Here is a 26,962-nt window from a genome sequence, read left to right on the forward strand (position 1 = left end):
GTTAGCCAGGATGGTCTCGATCTCCTGACCTCGCGATCCGCCCGTCTCGGCCTCCCAAAGTGCTGGGATTACAGGCTTGAGCCACCGCGCCCGGCATATAGCCAACTTCTTATAGAGATAGGCTTAATGATACAATAAAGGCTAGGAACCCCTGACTTAGGAAAAAGAAGGCATAACTTAGTGGGGGAAAAAATAAAGGAACAACAAACTCCACTAAATTTTGGAGTCACAAGACTAGATCAGTATCCTAGCTCTGTACAGCACTGGCATGTCACTAGCCTTTCTGAATTGCAATGTGCTCATTTAGAAAAATTATATCTACTCTGCCTACTCAATTGGGTTTCTATGGGGAATACTTTACATAAAATTGTTTTATCAATGATCATATGCCCTGCTAACATGTATGTTACTTGACTCCAGACCATACGGCTCTGTTTATATGTTCCCATTTACACAATGTCTTACTTATTTAGAAATAATAGGTCGTTACTTGTCTTATCTCCCCCTCCCTCCAGTTGTCTGAGGGTTTCATTGGTCCAGAGTCCATTGCTATTACCCGAATCAGGTCAAGATTTAGTATCAGATTGAAGGTCATGGCTCTTTTCACCAGTCTGATGATGGGAGGCCCACCCTGACCACCTTATTTAATCCTGATTACCTCCCAAAGGCCCTACCTCTAATCAACTTGTGAATTTGGGGATTAAGTTTCAAATACATAAAATTTAAGGGAATACATGCAAACCATAGCATTAACCAATTCACTTTATAATGGAGTTCACTTTGCACCCTTCTCTCAATAATACTGGATTATTCATCTTTTTTTTTTTTTTTTTTTTGAGATGGAGTTTTGCTCTCGTTGCCCAGGCTGGAGTGCAATGGCATGATCTCGGCTCACTGAAACCTCCGCCTCCCGAATTCAAGCGATTCTCCTGCCTCAGCCTCCCAAGTAGCTGGGACTACAGGCACCCCTACACCCAGCTAATTTTTTTTGTATTTTTAGTAGACGGGCTTTCACCATGTTGGCCAGGCTCGTCTTGAACTCCTGACCTCAGGTGATCCGCTTGCCTTGGCCTCCCAAAGCGCTGAGATTACAGGCATGAGGCACCGCGCCTGGCTGGATTGTTCATCTTGTATGACAAATGTATAAAGGTTTTTCCACCTAAATGTTTGGGCTATGTCCTACCTAAAATGACCAGATGACTGAATGTTCGTCAGATTCTGAACCTCAGGTCACTTGTACATAAAGTGAACCCTCAGAAATGAGCCTCCTGAGTGATCTCCAGACCCAATCATACAAAGGGGTTACAGATTTCATTCTTTTGTAAGAGCTCTTTTTCCTCAGCTGGGAGCCTCTGATTTGAGAAAATTGCTTATTAGTATTTCAGCAACTCTTGAAAAAAGTTTTAGTGATACCTATGAATTTTCTTCAAGCAGTACGATATGAGATGAGTAATTTCACCTCAGTAGTACTCCAAAGTAGGAGTTGTTGACACTTTAGCTGCTCGGCAGGGAGGAGCTTGTGCTCGAATTGGTGAGAAGTGGTGTTTTTTTGTTAACAAAACATTAAGTGTTTTGTTATATTTGATATTGTCCAAAATGTAAAAGTTCCTAAAGAACACAAGGTTTTCATCTCATTAGCACTGCCTCTCTTGATTTATTCGGTTGGTTAAATCTTGGCTCCTGGGAATCTTTACTCGGGGTTATTTTTCAGTCCTTTGCTATTATAGTTATTGTGTTTACTCGTACACAGTGGGTACCCATACACAATGGCTTACACAACACAGTGCATTGTATTCTCTCAATAATTTTACAAATTTATTATTATTTTTTTAGCGATAGTGTCGTGCTCTTTGACCCAGGCAGGAGTGCAGTGGTGCAATCCTAGCTCACTGTAGCCTGGAACTCCTGGACTAAAGTGATCCTCCCACCTCGGTCTCCTGAGTAGCTTGGACTACAGGTGTGCATCACTACATTCAGCTAATTTTTTTTTTTTTCCAATTTACAAAGTTTATTTTACCAAGATTAAGGACGTGCACGGGCACGAGACACAGCCTCAGGAGGTCCTGATGACATGTACTCAAGGTGATCAGGGTTTACTTTGCTTTTATATATAAGAATATGGAACATTTCATGAATTTTCATGTCATCCTTGTTCAGGGGCCATGCTAATCTTCTCTGTATTGTTCCAATTTTAGTATATGTGCTGCTGTAGTGAGCACTGCCCAGCTAATTTGTATTTTTTTGAGATGAGGTCTCAGTCTGTCACCCAGGATGGAGTGTTGTGGCACAATCTCGGCTCACTGCAACCTCTGCCTCTCAGGCTTAAGCGATCCTCCTACATCAGCCTCCTGAGTAGCTGGGACCAGAGGTGTGTGCCACCATGCCTGGCTAATTTTTTGTATTTTTGGTAGAGACGGGTTTCATTATATTGCTTAGGCTGGTCTTGAACTCCTGAGCTCTAGCAATCCACCCGCCTTGGCCTCCCACAATTCTGGGATTACAGGTGTGAGCCTCCATGCCCAGCCCTACCCAGCTAATTAAAACAAAGTTTTTATTTTTATTTTTGTAGACATGGGGTCTTGTTATGTTGTCTAGCTGGTCTTGAACTCCTGCTCACGCAATTCCTCTACTCTGGCCTCCAAAGTTCTGAGGTTACAGGTGTTATCCACAGAGCCTGGTCCTTTCAAGGATTTTTAAATGCTTTCCAGCAGTCACTCATATGTCAAAAGATTGCCATAAGGATCAGACAACTGGAGGAAACCAGCATGGACTATGTCATTCCCGAGGGTGACTCTGAGCCCTAGGGCAGCTATTGATAAACATCTGACTCTTCTTCCTAGACTATGTCAATAGTGGTAACTGAGAGTAATGCCATGCCATTTGGTCACGCTCTCAGCTTGCTGACAGGGTGACTAAAAGTGGGGAACTGTCAAAGCAAAATTAAAATGGAAACTAGGCTTGAGATGCTCCTGAGCAAACAAAACAACTAGGCCTTAAAAATAGCCCTAACCTACTTAAACTGTAAACATAAATGAAACTTAACTTGGGTCATTTTTGATAAATGCTTATGTTAGAAACAAAACTTAACCTCAGCCAATCATAAGCAGCCAACTAACATGATCATGAGACTGGGGACTTTCCAAGTAAGCAAGCCAAAAAAGGCAACCAATCAAATCATTTCTTAATTTTGCTTCTGTATCTACGCTATGAATACTTGCTTCTGATGTTGTGTCACTGAAACACTAAATCCTCATTGGGTTTGGGGTTTCCCAAGTGACGAACTGCTTCTTAAGTACATTCTAAAATGTTATGTGCCTTTTTTTCCCCTTTTACAATAGTCCATGTGTAATACTTTTAGCTTGAGATCTCCAATCCCCTTGCATGAGTAATTTTTTGGTGTGTGAAGTTTCCTCATACAGGGAATCCCTCAGACAACCGCATAAGCCCTAGTCCTAGTGCTCAGAATGACGACAGGTCTATATTTAACGCTTGTAAAATACTGTTGGTGGTGGTTGTGTTGATGATCAAAGGCAGTGGGGAGGATGGCCTGGGTTCAATCTCTAGCTCCGAGCTATCAATGTATAACCTGGAGCCGATAATGTCTACCTCACAGAAACACAGATTATAAAATAAAAAGTAAAAGCATGTGACACCTAAGTGTACAATAAATGTGTGAAGCTGTTTAAGAAGTCTAAACATGGAATCATTACATGTAAGACAGCCTGCCTTGTGAATGTCAGCAGCTATCACAGCCACATTCACATGCATGTAAATTATCAAGGGGCATTACGCTTGGCACTGTCTAAAAGAAGGCAGGCAAGTGATCAAGTGATTTTTATTATAAAAATTTTATAAAAATGGATTTCCAGGTGAAGATGACAGAATAAAGCAGGACTACAGAATCTTCTTCCTCTAATGTCTAATAAAATTAATAAAAGATTTTACATACCACAAAATGTTTTTCAGATCGCTACGGATAAATTACAATGCTTTATGAAAATCCAGATGGAAGGAAACACACAGTTCTGCCATGCATATTAAGATGCATTCACGGGCCGGGCGCGGTGGCTCACGCCTGTAATCCCAGCACTTTGGGAGGCCGAGGCGGGCAGATCACAAGGTCAGGAGATCGAGACCACGGTGAAACCCCGTCTCTACTAAAAAAAAATACAAAAAATTAGCCGGGTGTGGTGGCGGGCGCCTGTAGTCCCAGCTACTCGGGAGACTGAGGCAGGAAAATGGCGTGAACCCGGGAGGCGGAGCTTGCAGTGAGCCGAGATCGCGCCACTGCACTCCAGCCTGGGCAACAGAGCAAGACTCCGTCTCAAAAAAAAAAAGAAAAAGATGCATTCACTCTCCCACCCTAAAAATAATCATATAACCTTACGGTAGACAGCAGTCAATTAGTTGCCATCCAATACTTAAAAATTAGATTTCATATACTCTAAATTGCTATCTTTTCTAGAAAAATAAATTCTGTTCACACTAGGCCTGCTTCCCAGGAATCATGTGCTCCAGTTTACCGAAGTCTCTACAACTGTTACCTTCATTGCTTGCCCAGCTCCTGTAAGCACTTGCAATCCCTAGGTGGGCATTACTTCCCATTCTTATACAGAAGGAAAATTTGAGGCTCAGGAAGAACAAGTAACTGCCCAGTGTTAAATTACAGCAGTGGAGCTGGGTTTCCATTCAGACATTTCAAATAAATGATGTATTTTTCCATATTCTACCAACTGAAAATAAGTTGAATTCACCCATTTAATCCCACTTGCTGCTCTGCTCTGCCAGGAGCCAGTTTATATGCATGAGAATGAATGTTGCTCCTAACACGTGTATTATTCTGTGCTCTTAGGCTACAAAAGCAATGCAATGTGAATTTTTTAGTCTTTCCATCTAAAAGTATGTGATTCAGAACTTGCCACATAGTTTGTTTGTCCTGCTGTAGACCAAGAACCATTTTTTGGGACACTAAGTCAAAGCTGCTTATTGTATCTCACGGTTGTGTCAAAAAACAACACAGTATCATACTTAAGTGCTACACTTTTAATTTTATTAAAAAACAAGCAGGTATCTTCAACATATCAAATGCTTTAATTCACATTTCTGCCTGCAGGCACTGACCACAAAAATACAGACCCAACAAAACAAAAGCAATTAACACAGGGTAATTAAGTGGTTAGGTACATAGGACTGTGGTGGGCAGGGGAAAGTGCAAGAGGCCAGCTGGCTGCGCAAGTGGAGTCATCACACGTGTCCTCAACATTGTGGGTTTAGGGATCCAGTGCAATCAGTTCACTTCTAAGAGGACGGGTTGAGAACTCGAGCTAGGCTGCTCTAAACTTGTACAAACAGGATTACAAATGAGAGTGCCAATTTATCTGTAGGGTTCATTTAAGCAGTTCAAATCTGAACTGCTGACAGAGCCCTGAACCGGATTGAGAACAAACGTTTTTACAAGCCATCTTGGATCATCCAACTCCACAACGTGCCTGCCTTACTCTAGGGTTTTTCTCAGCCAAATCTACTCATCTGATCAGGATGCCCCCTTGCCTGGACAATGTCAGAGGAATAAAGAAAACAACTGAGCTTTCCGGCTCTTCTTTTTCAACATTCCATGTTAGTCACCAAAAAGTAACACATAATGGAAATTCCCTCGATTACAGCTTATTTCCTGTTTAGTGCATTCTGTGTTGATGTCGTCCTTTAATAGTGAGGTAGCTGAGGGCATCCTTAGAGAGACTGAAGTGTTCTTGGTCTGACATCTGATACCAGTAACACAATTTTTTTTTTTTTTTATTGAGACGGCGTCTTGCTCTGTTGCCCAGGCTGGAGTGCAGTGGCATGATCTCGGTTCACTGCAAGCTCCGCCGCCTGGGTTCCAGCGATTCTCGTGCCTCAGCCTCCTGTTTAGCTGGGACTAAAGGCATGTGCCACTGTGCCTGGCTAATTTTTTTTGTGTGTTTTTAGTACAGATGGGGTTTCACCATATTGGCCAGGCTGGTCTCGAACTCCTGACCTCAGGTGATACACCTGCCTTGGCCTCCCCAAGTGCTGGGATTATAGGGGTAAGCCACTGCGCCCAGCCTCAGCAACACATTTCTATTTATAGTTTCTAGGTGATTTATTTTCTGCAGACATTCTTGCAGATGGCTAAGCTCAATCATTTAAGTTTTATAAATGTCTGTATTAGAGGATGGCATTTTAAAATTCTTTCCCCAGAACGCTGGAATATACCTTTTTGGGCTAGGCTATGCAAGCCTCATGCACTGGTTACACAGGGCCATATGGGTAAATATATATGTATTGATGTGTATTTACATATCTAAAATTAAATACAGACTACATATTTAAATTAGAAACACGAGGAATGAAGGCTAAGTTCACTGCTTTACTATTCAATAAAATAGCTTTAAAAACTGTAAAATAGCCAAGTGGCCACATTCTAAGCAGCAACAGAGACCTCCAAAATATTCTGTCCACCAAAAACACATGAAGTTTCTGAATATGTAAAAATTAGTAGAAAATCAATTAGGTGACAAAGTCATTATAGTAGTGGCTTTCAAACCCTTTATAAAAAATAGTAGAATCATTTTAAATGTGGAAGTATTTTATCTATTGAGATCTGAAGCAGCACTCAGTATACACAAGTGTGGCTGCATTGAAGTGAGAAGGCAGGAGCCTCCATGGCTTGCTGTCCCTTGGAGGCGCACTATAACTAACTCCTGAAGCAACTCCTTGTCCCCCGACACTGCATGGGTCACAGTCCAAAAACTGACTCCACATATGAATCATACCAATTTTTATGTAACAGAGTTCAGACAAATATATCAATCTGGGTACGATACAAACAAGTTTTTCATAGAGTTCTTTTAGAAAAGTGACTTTGAGGGAAGAGGATAGTGAAGTAGAAGAAAAACAATTTTAAGAACATACAATTAATTCAATTTTTCGGCATGGTATCCCACCTAGCAAAAGCCCTAGGTGAATACAAGAGGTTCAGACCAGAAGCTTTCAAATTTCAGTATGCTTAAGAATCGCCTGAGGTGCTTGGTAATAAAAACAGATTTCTATGTTGCGTCTCCAGAGACATGGAATCATTAAGTTAAGGGTTGGGCTCAGGAATCCATATTTTCAACAGCCTGCCCAGGCATTCTGATGCTGCAGATAGCCTGCAGAGCATACTCTGAGGAGCAGGAGAAAGGCTTCAAGGGAAAAATTAAAAAAGACAGGGGGACACTGTTTAAAAGCAAAACCCAAACCCCACCTTTTCTGTCTTGTTGCTGAGAATGAATTCAGATTGGGATAAACAACCTTTTCTTTCTTTTTCAAATATCTAGATATTTTAAATAAATCTACTTATATTCCACTGTCCTCAACTGGGTGGAAATATTTAAAAAATTATCAATATAAAACATTGGTTCTTGCTTCAATATTATCATTTTGAAGGAAAACCACACAAAACCATTACCCATTCTAATGACCTTTTTGGCCAAACAAATTACGTATTTGGGTCCACATTAATCTTTAAGTTAGTATAACCTTTAAAGTTTTCAAGTTAGTGCAAATTTAAAATTCAATAAATATATTAAATACAATTTTACTTTATATTACAAATGCAAATTATTTTTCTTTTGACATGCTGGTAGTATTCATTTTTACAATGCAAATTGACTTTACAATTTCTGAGTCACAGTAGACTATAACTCTAAGCAAATGTATTTCACAAAGCAAACACTATGTTTTTGAAACACTCTAAAAAAATAAAAATAAATAATTTTGACTATAAAATTTGTATAAACATTAGCTACATTAGGGGTTCACAGCTAATTGTTGCAGAAAACCTAAAACACACTTAAATCATGTAACCTTACTAGTAGAAAACTTGTATTTTAAAACACAAGTCAGTTTGATCTCTATTAAACATGACAAAACACTGAAAATTATCATCATCTGCCTACGGGATCTATAAGAGCTGCCAGGTATTCAGTATTTAAGCCACTACATTTATAGGAGTAAGGAATGTATTGGGATAGTAAAAAGATGAGAGAAATCTGGAAACAGACATGGAGATATGATTTACTTCATGTATTTCTTCCTGAGAATGTTGAAGTTATTTTTTTAAATATCAAGACAATTTAAAATGGAACAGGAAAATCTTATGGCAATTTTTTTGGTAAAGTGTAGAATCCCTGGTAATATAAACAATCACTACCCTAATATGTAACTTGCAAACATGAAGTCTTATAAATTGTACTTATTTAAACAAGACACATGCCTATACATTTATTTGAAATGCTGGGTAAATGTGCCCAAAAAAGTAAGTGAATTTTGCAAAAACAAGATACGTTTTGATATGGTATTCTGAAATAGCTTCCCTAAATGAAGTCTAAATGAGTGAATAAGCCAGCCAAAAAACTTCATGACAGATCAGTTGTGACGCAAAAACCTTACTAGATTATAATAACCAAAAAAATCAACTTGTTTAGATAAATGAGGGCATTTTACATAAGCTGTTCTAAATATAATGTAATATTATGATTGGTATTAAAATTCCAATTTTTAATTGTAGTTTTCACAATTAAAAAACTATATTAGTTATTGTGATTATTTTAATTCCGACATCCTAAATTGACGTACTTTGCTTCTACTATAATTAGCACTATGAATTTTATAACAGGTAAACTATAACCTACAGCAAAGTGAATTTAACAGTGTATTTTTAAAATGTGATATCTTTAACAATTTTGATCATGAATGAAAGGATATAAACCTCATAATACTCAGAACATGATTGGCCCATTAAAAAAACAAAACTCTGCCATCCTCACTGCCATGGTTACCTACCATGAAAGGTGTATAAATAAACTGAAAACAGATCTGCTCATAAAGTTTCTCAAGACTAGAATTTAAGATCACCCGAGGAGATCTGGAAGAGTTTAATTTAGCAAAATAAAATATTTCATAAAATGTACTGACTACTATATACATTACTAAGTTGCTCTTCGAAAACATGGTCTGGGCCTGAGGTGAGGCAAACTTAGATTTATGGCAATTCACCGATGACAGATTCATAATAGACCCTCAAAGACTGCTAATGGTATTTTGGGGGAAACATTCTCATCTTTCAGAGATTAATGTCATGAAAGAGCACAATAACTACAAACGGGCCATTTGTCAGAAAAACACCAGGCTAGATGCCCACTGGGTCAGCCTACCTGTGGGTAATGAAGGGATGGGCTGGTCAACAGCAGAGAACAAGCACCCTCTAATGGGAACCATGAAACTGGCCCTTCAGTAAGTTTGTGGCAATTGAGGCGCAAATAAAACAATGAAACAAAGCTTTCAGTTATCCAAAAGTAGTTCCCTAGTGCTTTTCATGCCCTCCTTCTTTTTTCAATACAATGAGGAATATTTGTGAAGAATAAGAATGTCTAGATATCTGTTAGGAGAATTAAATTAGAATTTTAATTACTTAATAGACTAAATTTCTATCTGATTGTGACTAGCAGAATTTATGTGATCAATTTAACTTATTAAATAAAGCTACAGAACGTAAACACTAAACACAGGTATCATACCACAAGGTAAATAATAAATAATTTAAAAATATATATCTCTCATTTTAAAATAAATATGATATAAACATTTTAGCAAAGATTTTTGTCCACTTACCTCCCTAAGGGGAAATTCTGTTAAAAGACTACTGTATTTCAAAATGCTACTAGACCACTAAAGTTTTAAAACTTATCAGTCAGCCTTGAGCTTTTCCTAAGCAATTAATCTCACCATTAAGTTTCCTTTAAGCACAATTTTTGAAGTGTTGACACTGTCTTTTAATAAAAAGAGAGGGTGATAAACTGTTCAGCTCAGAACCTATAACTTATACAATCCAAAGTGCTCTGAATCTTATTTCTTACCAATTCACTTATCTGCTTCTCTTTTGGCTACACTGGTGTCATAAAAAAGATCCTGAATTTCAGCTCAAATGGTTACCTACAGAATTAAACAACATTTACGTGTCTGAATAAGTTCCTAAAATAAAAATTATAATACAAATTTTAAGTATGATCTTTTTTTACTATTCTCTTTTTGGGGGTTCCTAGAAATCAATACATATACTTGGTTTGGGTTGCAGAAAATTTTAAGAGGCATGCTGCAGGAGGATGCCCACGATTAACCATGGTGGTTTGACAGTAATCATTTCCTTTCAAAAAAGCAGGTTAATTTTTAAAATGCTATGGTGTCACCATATTAAAAATGAAGATGGAAATGATCTTTCCACCCACACCTTGTTGTAGATATAATGTGTCCATCCATTGTGCGTCCATCATATGCATGGTTCAAAAATAAGAAATGAGACAGCACATACTTCAGAGCGAGTCCCACTCTCAAAACAGTCATAACAAATTTTCACTCTCATGTAAGTTTTTTTGACTTTTCGTAAGTTAATACTACTCATTTGAAGTATTTTGCTGAAAAAAGAACAAATGTTTGTAAATAACTGAAGGCTGGCTGGTTTGGGGATGCTATTTACAAAAATGTATACCCATAATACTACTAGTGAAATTAAGACTGAATAGCTGACAGAGAATTTCTATTAATACTTTTGGATGAACATACATCTACTTGCGTGAGGATTCTATGCAAAGTTTTCACTCCCTCATCCATCTATTCAGTCTCCTTTATATCTTCTTGATCCGAAGTACTAGAGATGTCATCATCTGTTTGTTCTCCAGAGAAATATAACATCATTGCATGTGTCTTGTGAGTTATGGTGACAGTGCAGGGCCCTTGGGCCCAAGGCTCCCCATCCACCTGCATTGGCATCATGGAGCACTTCAAAATCAGCTGATATTAGGGAACAAATAACGTTTAAAAGTCAGTCCCCCAAAATTTAGAAAGGTCTTCCTTAATAACACCATCCACAATCCCTTAACCCTTATGCATTTCATTTTTAGAAAATATTAATCTGAATATGTTTTTATTCATTGATTAAGGAATTCTTTTTTCAAGTGAATGTTTTATCTCATGGAGCTTGAGCCATGTTTCTGTTTCTTCCTCATCCCACTCTAGCCCCTGGTGTACAGTGACCAGCTGCATGAGCCATAAACCACTGTTTAAAGAAAGGTATAGCATGTATACTTTACGTATCAACAGCTTAGAAATGGATTGTGACAAATTAGCCTGTTACAGCCATATTTCACCTACCCTCACTGTATGTGCCTGTCCTATTCGAAAAGGATTCGCCAGTTTTACTTGAATCTGAGCACAGTGGAAAGACCCATATACTCCAACGACTTCCAGTAGACCATCGTCATGCCTAAAATTGGAAAAAGAAAATACGGATTATATGATGCAATAAAACAAAATCAGTTATGCTAGAGCAATTACTTTTTAACACAGTTGGACCATCAACTTTAAAAATACTATAACTAATGAGATATACAAAAAAGAAAATTTAAAGAAAAATGTTAAAGTCTATAAACAAGAGATTGCTTTAAATAAAATAGTGACATAAAAAAACAGACCACAAATGTACATACCTGGCTAGAGGGTAAGTCTCGTCTCCCATCCCTTCCCATAGTCTGCAGCCACCGCCCCAGTAACCAATGTTCAGAACTATAATACCTTCCAAGCTGGGCAGTGCTACTCGCTCACCATCCAGTTCTAGCTTTAAAGAAATACAAACAGATAGTGACTACAGGGTACATGATTTCCATACACATCCATTTAGAATTCACATCTATTTTCATAAATGTGCTTATATGTGAGAGACGCACATGTAGAAGATGCTCCCTACCTCTCACTCAGGGCCTCTCATCTGGCCTTTTCTATCTCTTCAGTGGAACTGCTTGCAACATCATCAATAATGTCCTTTTTGTTGACCCCTGCGATTTTTTCAGGCCTTATCTAAATTGCTGTTTCAGTAGTACGTGACACTTGCTGACCCCCTTCCTCTTTTCCTAAAATCTTCTTTCCCTTTGCTTCCTGGGAACCACAGACTCTACTTCCCTGGATGTTCCTTTTCAGGAAAGTAAACTGGGCCAGATCTATCTATCCACTGCCTCCAAAACATGTCCATGAACTGGCACCAAAAACTCCTGTGTAAAAAATTGAACAAGCAACTTTTCTGCAATCTGTTCCCTGTTCCCCAATGTACTTACCAGGAAAGAGTAACAATCTTCCCCTCCTCCTTCTCTTAGCTAACTCTTACTTACTCTTTCCTAGTAAGTAGGTTAACTCACCCCCAACCCAGCTGTTTAAGCCAGAAACCTGCCAGTTATCTTTGATTTCTTTGACTTTTTACCCTCCACATCCCCTTAATCACTAAAAACAGTTGATGCTATTTCTATGTCTTTCTCTCTCTCCACCATTTCTTCCCTAAAAGTTCCTATCTGGCCTATCTGCCTCTAGCATTACTTTCTTATGCATCCCTCACAGAGCAATTGGATCGACATTTAAAAAATGCAAATATGTCATCCTCTAATTACAGCCCTTCAATGGCTTCACTTCAACCCTGCAATGCCCATGATGAAATCCAAGCTCTAATACCAGGCAAATATGACACTCTGTAATTTGACTTCTGTCCATCTCTCTAGCCTCAGCTCTTGTCACTTTCCTTCCTGAAAGCTATGCTCCAGCCTGAACTCACTCAAACATGCCATGTGCGCCTCTGGGTCTTTTGCACATGCTGTTTTTAGCCTACAGCAATCTTACCCTCCTCCTCCTCTTAGCTAACTCTTACTTATTTTCAGATTCCATCTTGTCACTTCTTCCAGAAAGACTGCCACTTTCCCTAGTCTCTGTAGCTCCTAGGTTACGTATTGCAGTTATTTATTCCTGTAAGACCACATGCTTTTCTTACATAACTTCTCATACTGCATTGCAATGTGTGAAATATCTTTTTGGTTTTTTCTTGGAGACAGGGTCTCAATCTGTCACCCAGGCTGGAGGGCAGCGGTACAATCACGGCTTACTGTAGCCTCTGCCTGCTGGGTTCAAGTGATCCTTCTGCCTCAGCCTCCTGATCAGCTAGGACCACAGGTACATGCCACTATGCTCAGCTATTTTTATTTTTTGTAAAAGTGGAGTATCAATATGTTGCCCAGGCTAGTCTCCTTGCCTCAAGCAATCCTCCCACCTTGGCCTCTCAAAGTGCTGGGATTACAGGCATGAGCCACTGTGCCCAGACTGGTTTAAATACCTTTCTTCACCCTAGACTGTAAATGTAGAGCAAGGGATTTATCACTGTACCTCCAGTATCGAGGACAATGACTATTTTGTAGGTATGTAAATACAGTTTATTTTATTTCTGTATAATTAAAAGTATTTGTATTTTTATATAAATAAAATGTCAGACAATAAAATAAAGGTCTTTATTTTATGTGCTTGCATGCTTTACTCTACCAATACTATCAAAGCCAAGAAAAATAAAATATGATAAAGTAACATAACACTCTTTTTTTTTTTTTTTGAGATGGAGTCTCGCTCTGTCACCCAGGCTGGAGTGCAGTGGCGCGATCTCTGCTCACTGCAAGCTCCGCCTCCCGGGTTCACACCATTCTCCTGCCTCAGCCTCCAGAGTAGCTGGGACTACAGGTGCCCACCACCACGCCCCGCTAATTTTTTTTTTTGTATTTTTAGTAGAGACGGGGTTTCACCATGTTAGCCAAGACAGTCTCAATCTCCTGACCTTGTGATCCGCCTGCCTCGGCCTCCCAAAGTGCTGGGATTACACGTGCGAGCCACCGCGCCAGGCCGTAACACTCTTTTTAACAGAAAATGTTGTTCTTGCTTCTACGCCATGGCTGCCTAGAGACTCTGAGCTAAACATTATGCCTAACGGCAACATGTTTCCTTGACTAATGTATAATCAGCCTCCTTACTCCCTGCTCATTGTCTCCTTTCCCAAGCTGTTTATGATCTCTTTATTTTATCAGTTCTAGGTTGCTCTGAATTAACGTCTTTGTTGCTATTAACCATTACAGATTCTTTTTGGAATCAAGCAAGGAATATATATAAGACTGCCATATCATAACGTCAGAGATGCTCTCACAATAAGCAATCATTAATATTCTATTTTTACTATTTACACATTTTTATTTTGGTATGTAAGAGAGATACCCCACAAAAGTAATCTGAATTAAACTTTCCATTTAAACTTCCTCTGTGTCTTTATGTTGAGTCAGGCACTGTATTAGATAACTGCAAATTATTTATCATGTATGAATGGAGGCCATTCATCCTAATAAACAGATTCTGGATTTACATAAATCTGGGTTCACATCTTGATTACACGTGTATTTAGGCATTAAATGAGAGAATTTGGGCAAATTACTTCATTCAAAATAGTTTTCTGTATAATGTAAATATATAATACATGCCTTATAGAATTGTGGAGAGAATTTAGAGGGACAATGTGTATAAAGCATGTAGCAAAGTGCCTGGCACACAAATAAATACTCTATGTATGCTGGCAAAATATATTAACAGAAAGTTAGTTTAGCATTTCTTTTTAAAACGTCCAGAGACGTTTTCATAATCCAGAGACCACCTAAAACTTTAAAAAATAAAAAGAGTTAATAGCTTACCTCAACTTTTTTATTCAAATCTTTACATTCTTGCACTAAACAATCTTTGGTTCCATAAAATAAGTAAACCGCCTATGAAAAATGGACAGAAAACATAATATTAAAACAGTCTAACCCTGTAAACATTAAGAAAAAATACACTGTATCAAAGCTCCCTTCAAGAATGTTGAAGCGCATTTTCCTTACGGTAGACTAGATGCTGATGAAAAGAAGGGCAACCAAAAGAGATACTTTTGATGTGCACCCTCTGGCCCTATCCAACACCTCCATTCTAGTAATTTCAAAGGGTAAAATTGGAATCCACTAGGAGCAGCAATGGAAATCTATAATTAAAACACAATGTAAAAATGCCTTTAATATATCACAGATACTTTTGGCATCATTTGTTATTTCACATTTTATTCTCTTAAGCTATTAATAGTTTAAAAGTTCTAGGTGAACTGTGGTTACTCATCCTTCTTTTATGGAAGATGACAATACAGGCCATTTCATTTAAGTGTAATTAGCCTCTTTCTCAGGGGAAATGTGCAACAGAAGTGGTTTTTTCTTTTTTTTTGAGATGGAGTCTTGCTCTGTCACCAGGCTGGAGTGCAGTTGTGCGATCTCGGTCCACTGCAACCTCTGCCTCCCGAGTTCAAGCGATTCTCCTGCCTCAGTCTCCCAAGGAGCTGGGACTACAGGCGTGCGCCACCACATCTGGCTAATTTTTGTATTTTTAGTAGAGACGGGGTTTCACCATGTTGGCCAGGATGGTCTTGATCTCCTGACCTCGTGATCTGCCCACCTTGGCCTCTCAAAGTGCTGGGATTACAGGCATGAGCCACCACACCCAACCTACAAGTGATTTGTTTCTAAATGGTGTTTTCTCCCAATTTATCAAAAAAGTTGTATTTTATAAAGAAAAATATTCAAGTTAGAAAATTCCACTTTTTCCTAGTACCTCAGATTACTTAAGAAGAGTAATGCATATTAATCTAACAAACATTTTCTAATCACTTTCGAATACAGAAAGATTGATGTAAGGACTGAGATGAGTTAATTATCAATTGTATAAATAGTAATACATATTACCTTAGTAACTACATTAATAAAAGGGAACTATTTCAAAACTTGAAATATTTGTAAAACAGAACCAGGAATACAATTGCTTTGCATTTATTTTTGATATCCTGTTGGTCAATCACCAAACGTTATTTAAAAAATTCCTAAGCAAAACTACATCAAAGGAATCAACTGTACTAGAAACCCAATATGACCTTAGTTCAAACCTGTGGCAAACAAGCTTCTCTTTTCTTTATCTCATCTGCCTTCTGGAGGTTTTTCAAACCAATGAAATCTACTGTTCCATTAGTGACCTCACCAAAAATTTAGTCTGCCTAAAATTTCCTTCCAATTTTAGCTGCCGTTTAAGATAAACTATCATATATTCCATTCAGTTGCCATCTAAGCAAAATATGCTATAAAACACCCCAAATTTGAATTTAAAAAAATTGTTAGAATTATGTTATACTTTGATAAAGTTGTTTTGTTTTGTTCTTTGAGATGGAGCTTCATTCTGTTGCCCAGGCTGGAGTGCAGTGGTATGATCTAAGTTCACTGCAACCTTTGCCTCCTGGTTTCAAGAGATTCTCCTACCTCAGCCTCCCGAGTGGCTGGGATTACAGACACCTGCCACCACGCCCGGCTAAATTTGTATTTTTAGTAGAGACAGGGTTTCACCACGTTGGCCAGGCAGGTCTTGAACTCCTGACCTCAAGTGATCCACCTGCCTCCACCTCCCAAAGTGCTAAGATTACAGGCATGAGCCACTGTGCCCGGCCTGCTAAAGTACATTTAAAGATCTAATTTAAAAAAAAGATCTAATTTGACGATCCTACACAAAACAGAGCAGGTAAAAAGTTAATTAAATCTGAATCTAAAAGTGCTAAATATAATTGAACTATTGATTTTTACTGTACCTTCGGTGATAAGCAGGAAATGTTATTTTATCCAACACACCTTATTAAGAATTCTGCTAGAAAACAGAGATGGTGCCTTCTCACGATGAGCATGAAAATTGAGAGCCATGAGAGCATCAGGTCCAACAGAAAAATAGTTGTTCATTGTGAATTCCTGTGAGAAAGGGTAAGAATAAGCAACAGACTATGATTCCACCTAAGCCTGAGTCATAATTAAATGTCAATCTTAGTCTTTGTGTTCTTTTGTAAAGGGAGATGCTTTCTGCATTTACTTTTCACATGGCCATTTTATACTGTCCGGTGACGTTACCAGAAATAAAGCTTCCATTTAAGGCTGATAACTACAGCTGTGAATCTCATCTTCCATTTCTGTTTTATATGCTACACCTCAGATCTTACCATCTAGAATGGCTCTACTTGATGCTTCCAGGCTTTTCATGCCTGTGTTTCCATTACATTTGCTCTTTACATTTATCACAGCCTCCAAGCTCTCAGCTTCTATTAGTCCCAACCCAGGCTACTGGTCTCACCTTAATTTATCTTACTTCCCAATGCGGCCTGGATTCCAAGGTCAACCATTTCAACGACTGTACTCAACACCATCCTTCGATCCAACACTCTCTTGACCTCTTCTCAATTTAGCTTTGTTTTTTTTTGAGACAGAGTCTCAGACTGTCGCCGGGCTGGAATGCAGTGGCGCGACCTCAGCTCTCTGCAACCTCTGCCTTCCGGGTTCAAGCGATTCTCCTGCCTCAGCCTCCCGAGTAGCTGGAATTACAGGTGCCCGCCACCATGCCTGGCTACTTTTTTTGTATTTTTAGTAGAGATGGGGTTTCACCATGTTGGCCAGGCTGGTCTCGAGCTCCTGACCTCATGATTCGCCCACCTCAGCCTCCCATAGTGCTGGGATTACAGGCGTGCGCCACCGCGCCTGGCCAGCCTTACTTGTTAATCTTCTCTAAATCAAACTGTTTTCTCTGCTCTATTTCCAGGTTGCTGGACATTGCTGGTAAGAATCTCATAATTATGATCCTGTTACAAAGTTATTTCTAAGGATGGCTGGACACAATCGCTAATAGGACACAGTAACCCTTTCGATGACCCCTTTCTTGTATTCCCTAGTGGTTTATTTCAAAATTTACAACTCTCTTCAAGTCCCTGGTAACTTGCTCCCTTGCCTTTGTTATGTTCAGATGATCTTGATTCTTGCCTCACTGAAAAAAATGAGATCCTCAGGTATGAAAGGTATGAATTCTCCTGCTCTCTTTCTGCCATCTAAACATTCTGACTTTACTCAAGTATACCTTTCTCCTCCAAATCAAAGATGCTCTTCCTCCTTTTGATGGTTAAGTCTAAATTTGGTCATTTGTTCTTTTTATCCTTTTCCCATTCATCTCTTATGGAACTAAATGTCTGTCCCTTCACTGCCAAAATATAATTTTCAATCCTAGTTATTCTTTTAAACAAAACCCATAAACATCTTATTTTAAATAAAAAACGTCAATGTACATTAATGTGCCTTATTTTTTAACTGAATTTTTTTTTCTAGTTTTCTAGGCGTCCTTTATTCAGAAACTAAGAGTGGGGTAATATAAGCTTCATGAGGGCAAGGCCTTCATCACTGAAACTCCAGCACCTAGGACAGTGCCTAGCACCAGACGGGCACAAAATACTTGCCTGAATGTATAGATAAATGAAGTTCCTTCTTGTATTTGATTGCTTGGATGTTCTTCTATAGAGGTAAGCAGACACTACTTGATTGTAGTGTATTTTTTTTTGACAGCAAATGGCTGAAGAACACGTCTTTTTATTTGAATCATCTAACTGGTGTAAAACTTTGTCCATCTTTCTTTGGAGGAATGATCTCTGATAAATATTTCTAAATACTCAGCTCCACTTTATTACTGAATAGTAATACATCCTGGTATGAATGAGAAATACATCTTTTTTTTTTTTTTTGCATATCCATCACCTCAAATATTTATCATTTATTTGTGGTGAGAACATTTAAAATCCTCTCTTTTAGGCTCACACTTATAATCCCAGCACTCGGGAGGCTGGGGTGGGTGGACTGCTTGAGCTCAGGAGTTTGAGACCAGTCTGGGCAACACAGACAAATCTTGTCTCTATTGAAAATAATAAAAATAAAATTGGCCGGATGTGGTGGCATGTGCCTGTAGTCCCAGTTACTAATGAGGCTAAGATGGGAAGATCACTTGAGCCCAAGAAGTCTAGACTGCAGTGAGCTGTGATCACGCCACTGCACTCCAACTTGGTCAATGGAGTGAGACCGTCTCAAAAAGCCCCCAAAAAACAAAAAACCTCTCTTTTAGCAATTTGAAAATATACATTATCTATAGTCACCAAGCTGTGCAACAGCAGAACTTATTCTTCTTATCTAACTAAAACTTTTTACCTGTTAACCAATCTCCATCTACTCTCCTACCCTCTACAGCCTCTGGTAACCATCACTCTCCTACCCTCTACAGCCTCTGGTAGCCATCACTCTACTCTCAACTTTGCGTTTTGATTTTTTAGATTCCACATATAAGTGACATCATACAATATTTGTCTTTCTGGGCCTGGTTTATTTATTTAACATAATGTCCCCTAGGTTCAGCTATGTTGCCGAGAATGACAGATTTTCCTTTTCTTTTTTTTTAAAGTCTGAATAGTTTTCCATTGTGTATATATGGCATATTTAAAAAAACCATTCATTCACTGATGGGCACTTAGGTTATTTCTGCATCTTGGCTATTGTACATAACGCTGCAATGAACATGGCAGCATGGACATCTGTTTGATATACTGATTTCAATTCCTTTGGGTATGTATCTATAAATGGAATTGCTGGAACAAATGGTAATTCTAGTTTCAGTTTTTTGAGAAACCTCCATATTGTTTCCCAAAATGGTTGTATTAATTTGCAATACCAACAGTGTATAAGGATTCTGTCTTCTCCACATCCTTGCCAACACTTGTTATTACTGACCAATGAGATAGGATAGGAAAGCCCAAAATAAATACACATATCAATGGCCAATTGATTTCTGACAAAGGTGCCGAGAACATACAATAGGGAAAGGAGAGTCTCATCAATAAATGGTACTGGGAAAGCTGGATATCCACATGCAGAACAATGAAAATCAACCCTTATCTTACCCATTATAAAGAATCAACTCAAAATGGATTAAAGACTTAAATGTACAACCTGAAACTATAAAAGTACTAAAAGAAAATGTAAGAAAAAAGCTTCATGACATTGGCCTGGGCAGTTATTTGGTTTGATATGACCTCAAAAGCACAGGCAATAAAAGTAAACATAGACAAAAGGGATTGCATCACACTAAAAAGATTCTACAGCAAAGGAAAACAAGAGTGAAGAGGCAACCCACAGCTTGGGAGAAAATATCTGTAAATCATACACTCAATTAGGAACTAATCTCCAAAATGTAGAAGGAACTCAAGCTACTCAGTAACAACCAATAATCTTATTAAAAAATGGGCAAAAGGACTTGAAGAGACATTTCTCAAAAGACATAAAAATGGCCAACAGATACAGGTTCAGCATCCCTAATACGAACATCTGAAATCTGAAATGTCCCCAAATCTGAAACTTTTTGAACACTGACATGACACTCAGAGGAAATGCTCATGGGAGCATTTTGGATTTCAGCTTTTCAGATTAGAAATGCTCAACGGGTATATATTCTGCACATATTCCAAAATCCAAAAAAATCAGAAATCTGAAATACTTCTGGTCACAACCTTTTTTTGGATAAGGGATATTCAACCTGCATATGGAAAAATGCTGAACATTTCTAATCATCAGAGAATGCAAATGGAAACCACAATAAGCTATCACCTCATACCTATTAGATTGGTTTCTATCAAAAAGAGAAACACATCTCTAATGTTGGTATTTCAGGCACTATGATAACTGACAAATACTTCTGAGCACAGGAACCATTTTAAAGGATCTCCAATACTTTCTCTTTTTTTTATGTTTAATTTTTTTTTAAATAAATCAAAGCAATCCACTTTAATAAGCTATATAGTTCTACAAGGCTTCAAAGGAAACACTGCAATTTTCTGTCTACTCCTCATTTGTAATTCCTGTTCCCACAGCTCTTTCCATAGTTTTTTCTTCTGGTATTTATCTCTATATTTCTAAGTAACATAATCAGATTATTTCTTGATTTTTTTTTTTTTTTGAGATGGAGTCTTGCTCTGTTGCCCAGGCTGGAGTAGAGTGGCGCGATCTTGGCTCGCTGCACCCTCTGCCTCCCGGGTTCAAGCAATTCTCCTGCCTCAGCCTCCCAAGTAGCTGGGATTACAGGCACCCACGACCACACCTGGCTAATTTTTGTATTTTTAGTAAAGACGGGGTTTCCCCATGTTGGCCAGACTGGTCTCAAACTCCTGACCTCATGATCTGCCCACCTCAGTCTCCCAGAGTGCTGGGATTACAGGTATGAGCCACCGCACCTGATTTTTAAATTTTAAATATTATTCTTTTTCTCTTTTTTTAGAGATGGGGGTCTCATCTGCACTCTGTCACCCAGGCTGGAGTGCAGTGGCGTGATGATAGCTCACTGCAGCCTTGAACTCTTGGACTCAAGCAATCTTCTGGCTTCAGCCTCCTGAGTTGCTGGGACTATAGGCGTGTGCCCCCATGTCCAGTTCCTTTGCTTTTTGTTGTATTTTCTGAGTGGTGTCTTCAATTGTACTTTCCAGTCTGATACTGAATTTTAGTTTGTCAGAGCCTTTTTTGAGGTGTGTGTTTCTGAATGTTCCTTTTATAGAACCCTGTTCTATAAATATTTTCATTTTTTTCTGAGAACATTAGTCCCACTCCCTGACTTCCTTCAGCTTCCTGGACTGTGTTTCCTATAATTCTTTCTTCTTATTTGGGACTCTCTCATGATAGAGGCTTTCCTTAAATGCCTGCTTGTGCCTCCAATCCTTGGCTGTATATGCTCATGTTTTAAGAGTAAGGCAAAAAAGGCAAACTGTGAACTTTGCATCCAAAAGCAGGTCTTGCTACGGTATAAGCTTCATTATAGGACTACAGTGCAAAAATCTGGTCCTTTTGCTAGGGGACACCCAAATATTGGTACCTGTTAATTTTTTCCTTGGGCAAGTTAGCTTCCCAGAGAGAAATACTCTCTGCCACTATTCTTGAAGTTGAGTGGATGAAAAGGGCCAGTGATCTCACTTTGCACTAAATCTGTTTTCAGTATGGCATTAGCTGGCTAGAGACTCTCTAAACTTTCCAGAGTAAACCTCCAATCTACTACCTGAGTTGAGGAGGGTAGTAAATGACCATGTGAAGCTGGGGAAAGGGGACAAACAGCTTCTTTGGCTCACTCCTTCTATTTTCAGACCCACTCTATACTACTGCTCTCTGAGTGATGTAGTGACCTGAATTCCTAAGCCTTTGCTTGGTTCTGCTCAATAAACTGGTTTCTTTCTTGGTTTTCTGCAGTGTAGGCACTTTTGAGCTTTTTTCAATTACGTGAACCTTCCTAGTTTTGGCTTCTGAAGACTGCTGTGATCTCTTTCTCCTTAAGGTTTTGTGCCTTCTCAAAGATCTATACAAGATCTGTATCCCCATTTTAGAGGGATTTTAGTGGCAAGGAGAGAGAGAAGCAAAGAAACATGCATGAGTTCCCCAAATGCTCTTCTTTAAAGTCTGCTTTAATTTGGCTGTTTATCACCCACCTACTGTGATCCTCTTTCTCTGTTTTCTCCTTATTTACCTACTACACTCTTTAGTTTCCCTTAGTGGCCTCTCTTAATCGGTGTCACCTAAATGTACCTATTTTCAAGATGTAGTTTGTGGCTGGACACAGTGGCTCATGTCTGATCCCAATACTTCAGAAGGCTGAGGAGGGAGGACTGCTTGAGCCTAGGAGTTCGAGATCAGCCTGGACAATATAGGGAGACCCTCTCTCTACAAAACAGAAACAAAAATAAAAACTATCTGGGCATGGTGGCACATGCTGGTGGTCCCAGCTACTTGGGAGGCTGAGGTGGGAGGATCGCTTGGTCCCAGAGGTCGAGGCTGCAGTGAGCTGTCATCACAATACCACACTCCAGCTTGAGTGACAGACCGAGACCTTGTCTCCAAAATAAAAGAAAGAAAAAAAAAAGATGTAGTTCTTGACCCTCTTTTCCCTTCTCACTCCCCATATTCTCAGCATTTAAACAATTATCAGAAATAAAGTTTCAGTTCAAAGGCTGATAACTACGGGCATGAATCCCACAACTTGGGCTACTCCCCCGCTCCCACCCCAGTTTATTTTACTTTCTAACTCAGTCTAGATTCCTCAATCTGCATCTCTAGCTCTGTCTTTATTCCTGAGCAATAAGCCTAAACTTCCAACTTCTTGTTCAACACTTCAAAGACTTTTAGATTGATATGCTCAATTCTATCTCATTTTCTTCCTACCCAAACCTGAAACTTGGTATTTTTGGTATTTTTCTTATAGTCATTTCCATATATCCAGTTATAAAAACTAGAAATCTAGTAGTAATATGTATTTTCTCTCTTCCCTTTATACTAATCAGTTGTTAAGTACTGATTAATTCTACCTCTAAAATGTCTTTGCATTGTCCTCATCCTGATTCTGCCTAGTACAGGCTTCTAAGCTATTTTCACATTATCTCCAAAGTATCTTTTAAAAATACAGATCTGCGGCCGGGCGCGGTGGCTCACGCCTGTAATCCCAGCACTTTGGGAGGCCGAGACGGGCGGATCACGAGGTCAGGAGATCGAGACCATCCTGGCTAACCCGGTGAAACCCCGTCTCTACTAAAAAATACAAAACAACTAGCTGGGCGAGGTGGCAGGCGCCTGTAGTCCCAGCTACTCCGGAGGCTGAGGCAGGAGAATGGCGTGAACCCGGGAGGCGGAGCTTGCAGTGACTGAGATCCGGCCACTGCACTCCAGCCTGGGTGACAGAGCGAGACTCCGTCTCAAAAAAATAAAAAAAAATAAAAAAATAAAAAATAAATAAAAATACAGATCTGCTCTCTCTGTATTATTTGCTACTTGCTAACCATGCTTTGCACTCTCTGCCTGGAAAGTCCTTCGCTTTTTTAAGGACCAATTCCCGTATCACTTCCTCTGAATCTTCTCAGCCACATCAGCTAGGCAGAACAGGTGCACTCCCGTAACACATTTACAGTCCAGCTTGTGAGGTAAGCATATAAGTTTCTGTTCTGCTCCATAGCCAGCTCCCTTGAGATAAGCACCAGGTCTCTGTATCCCACCACAGAGTGCCGTATCTTGTGCAATGAAGCTGAAACTACTTGCAACTGAGGCACTAACAACATACCTTGGGTTTTCTTAAGTTGTAGTATCCTTTATTTGTTACTTGAACTTTCCATCTAAAAAACAGAAGTTAAAAAAAACACTTTTTACAATAAACCCTGTACTCTGGATGTTTGGATAAATGAAGGTTTTCTATTAAAATACCATCTAAAAAAGTAACCACATGTATATAAGCATGCAAATTTAGGGATAACTACTCAGTGTAACTTATTACTTTGGCTCTTACATAATAAACCAAAACACCAGTATCTATGTATAAGTACAACGAGTATTGTCTTTCACATTTAAATTACATGGCACATTTCACCTACACAAGTCTTCATTTGTAAACCAAACAATGCTGGCTAAATCTCAAGAAATCTACTTTTTGGGGAAATGTAACTTACCGATCTAGTTTAATTCCATCTGCTTCCATTACATTTCGCAAAACCTGTGCAACTGGAATTTCTCCAGCATAACCTGTACCCCAACCCAATGTATTGGATAGATCGTTGCCTGTTCCCAGAGGCAAGACTGCAACTTGTGGAATGTACTTTTCTTGTCCCTAGAATATGGAAGATATGTTTTAGATTCTTCTCTGCAGACTATTTGCTGGGTAATAATACTTCACAAAATTTATTAAGACCAAAACAGTAAGAATACAAATATAACAACTGTATGTTGTTTTGCTAAAGCTTGTGCTAATTGCTTAATCAAAACATCTCATTTTTAACTATTTGGAGCTGGCAATGTCTAATATTTATCTGCATAATAAAAAATATAAAGTAAAAATATTCCATATTAGGTTGGGCATGGTGGCTCACCCCTGTAATCTCAGCACTTTGGGAGGCCAAGGTGGGAGGATTGCTTGAGCCCAGGAGTTTGACAGCAGCCCAGGCAACATGGTGAAACCCTGTCTCTACAAAAAAACACAAAAAGTAGCCAGGCATGGTAGCGCACACTTATAGTCCCAGCAACTTTGTAGGCTGAGGTGGGAGGATGGCTTGAACCTGAGAGACGGAGGTTGCAGTTAGCTGTGTTTGCGCCACTGCACTCCAGCCTGGGTGACAGTGCGAGACTGTATCTCAAAAAAACAAACAAACAAACAAAAAACCCATATATATATATGCATAGTATATTTATCTTAGAAGTCCTTCTGTAGTAGTTCTTAAAGACTAATACCTTAATTTTCATGTCATCAACTGCATCCAGGACCCACCCTACAGTCCCATCCCCTCCACAAACAAGTACTCGAGCTGAATAATATGGAAGAAGAGTACAGAGTTGTAGGGCTTTGATAGGAGGAGTTTTAGTTACATCAAAAACCTAGAAACAAAAGAAAAAGAAAAATTATTTTTATCCAACATTTTCCTTCATCTGTAAGGATGATTTCTCTCTAGATGAGTAGAGATATAGTTAAATAACATTATTGGCTACTATGTACTGAACAATATGTCAGACACTGTGCCAGACTCTTTATATTCATTGTAGCTCACCCCTACACTGACTCTACAAAGCAAGAGTTAGCCTCATTCTATTGGGCTGCAAACTGAGGTGCAGGAAGGTTAAATTCCTTGCCTGTGACTCTCCAGGTAATTAAGTGCTGAAATACAAGGGTAGGCGTGGTAACTCACGCCCATAATCCCAGCCCTTTGGAAGGGCAAGGCAGCTGGATCACTTGACGTCAGGAGTTCGAGACCAGCCTGGCCAACATGGCGAAATCCTGTCTCTATTAAAATACAAAAATTAGCCAGTGTGGTGCTGTGTGCTTGTGATCCTAGCTACTTGGGAGGCTGAGGTAGGAAAATCACTTGAACCTGGGAGGCAGAGGTTGTAGTGAGCCAAGATCATGCCCCTGCACTACAGCTTGGGCGACAGAGCAAGACTCTGTCTCAAAAAAAAAAAAAAAAAAAATCAAAGTTATAGTTTATCTATTACACCACATTGCCTCCATCCTGTTCACATAAACCACAATGTGCTAAGTTCACCTTTAACTAGTATTGCATATCTTATACTGGCTTAAAAAAAAAATCACCAGTGCAAGTTAGTACAAATTTCTAGAAAGCAATTTTGCTATACATAGAAAATGACATAAAAATGCAAGTAACTTTGATAATCCATAACTCTGTCAATGACCCTAGAAAAATATTTCGAAAGACAAAAATGCCTAAAAATATGTATAAAAATATTCACTGTGGCATTATTTATAACACAATCATAGAGACACTGTTACCCTTCAACAGTAGGAGAGTGGATAAATAATGCTATTTCCATTCAATTATTTTAGTCATTAAATATGTAATTATGAGGACAACGCTGAAACAAGGAAAAATATTTATACCATTAAAATTAAAAAATTCAGAATGCAAATTTGTATCTATTGTTACAGTACTCTTAATGCAAATTTGTATCTAGATTATTGTTACAGTACTGTTAACATGTAAAGTAAATGCATAGATAATTAATGGAAAAAACAAGAACAAAGAAAACTGATGTATTCGTATGGAGAAATTGCAAATGATTTTCTCTGTATTTTTTTAAATTTTCTTAAGCTGTATAATATTGAAAGTGTAAAAAATACAAATTGGAAGGACAAAATCATTGCATTTCTAATTGTTACACAATAGGTTAATTTTCCTTTTTTAAATTTTTTTTGTTTTTTGGTTAATTTTTCAAAGTAAAAGTCGCTAGTTGTACATTCAATTTTAATGATCCCTTTATTTTTAAAACTGAGGTATAATTTACATATAAGATTCACCCATTTGAAGTGAACAAGCCAATAATTTTTACTAAGTTCACTGAATTGCACAGCCACCACCATCATGCAGTTTAGAACATTTTTGTTGCTTTAATAAGATCCCTCAATGTCCAATCGCAGTCACTCTCCATTTCCAGCCCTAGCCTCAGGCAACCAATAATCTATTCTCTACCTCTACAGACTTGCCTTTTCTAGACAAGTCAGATAAATGGAGTCATACAATATAAGGTCCCTTGTATCTGCCTTCTCTATGTTTTTGAGGTTCATTTATTGTAATATGTACGTATCAGTAGTTTGTTCCTTTTTGTCATTTCATGGTATTCCATTGTATGGCCTC

At 38.6% G+C, this 26,962-nt stretch overlaps 1 protein-coding gene across 1 annotated transcript in view; it reads right to left on the reverse strand.

Moving 5' to 3' along the window:
* Window positions 1-10,296: 10,296 nt before the first annotated feature.
* The window catches only part of DGKE (diacylglycerol kinase, epsilon 64kDa), a 28,240-nt gene continuing 11,574 nt past the window's right edge, over window positions 10,297-26,962 (reverse strand). Inside the window, exons 4-11 of the mRNA XM_011979236.1 lie at window positions 25,050-25,193; window positions 24,275-24,432; window positions 23,893-23,944; window positions 16,590-16,703; window positions 14,592-14,663; window positions 11,544-11,671; window positions 11,209-11,320; window positions 10,297-10,848 (exon numbers count right to left, since the gene is read on the reverse strand). Coding sequence (XP_011834626.1) covers window positions 10,669-10,848; window positions 11,209-11,320; window positions 11,544-11,671; window positions 14,592-14,663; window positions 16,590-16,703; window positions 23,893-23,944; window positions 24,275-24,432; window positions 25,050-25,193 — 960 coding nt within the window. The 3' untranslated portion in view covers window positions 10,297-10,668. The remainder of the gene's footprint in view (window positions 10,849-11,208; window positions 11,321-11,543; window positions 11,672-14,591; window positions 14,664-16,589; window positions 16,704-23,892; window positions 23,945-24,274; window positions 24,433-25,049; window positions 25,194-26,962) is intronic.

This window comes from Mandrillus leucophaeus, unplaced genomic scaffold (genome assembly GCF_000951045.1).
Source record: "Mandrillus leucophaeus isolate KB7577 unplaced genomic scaffold, Mleu.le_1.0 Scaffold20, whole genome shotgun sequence".
Classification (NCBI taxonomy): Eukaryota; Metazoa; Chordata; class Mammalia; order Primates; family Cercopithecidae; genus Mandrillus; species Mandrillus leucophaeus.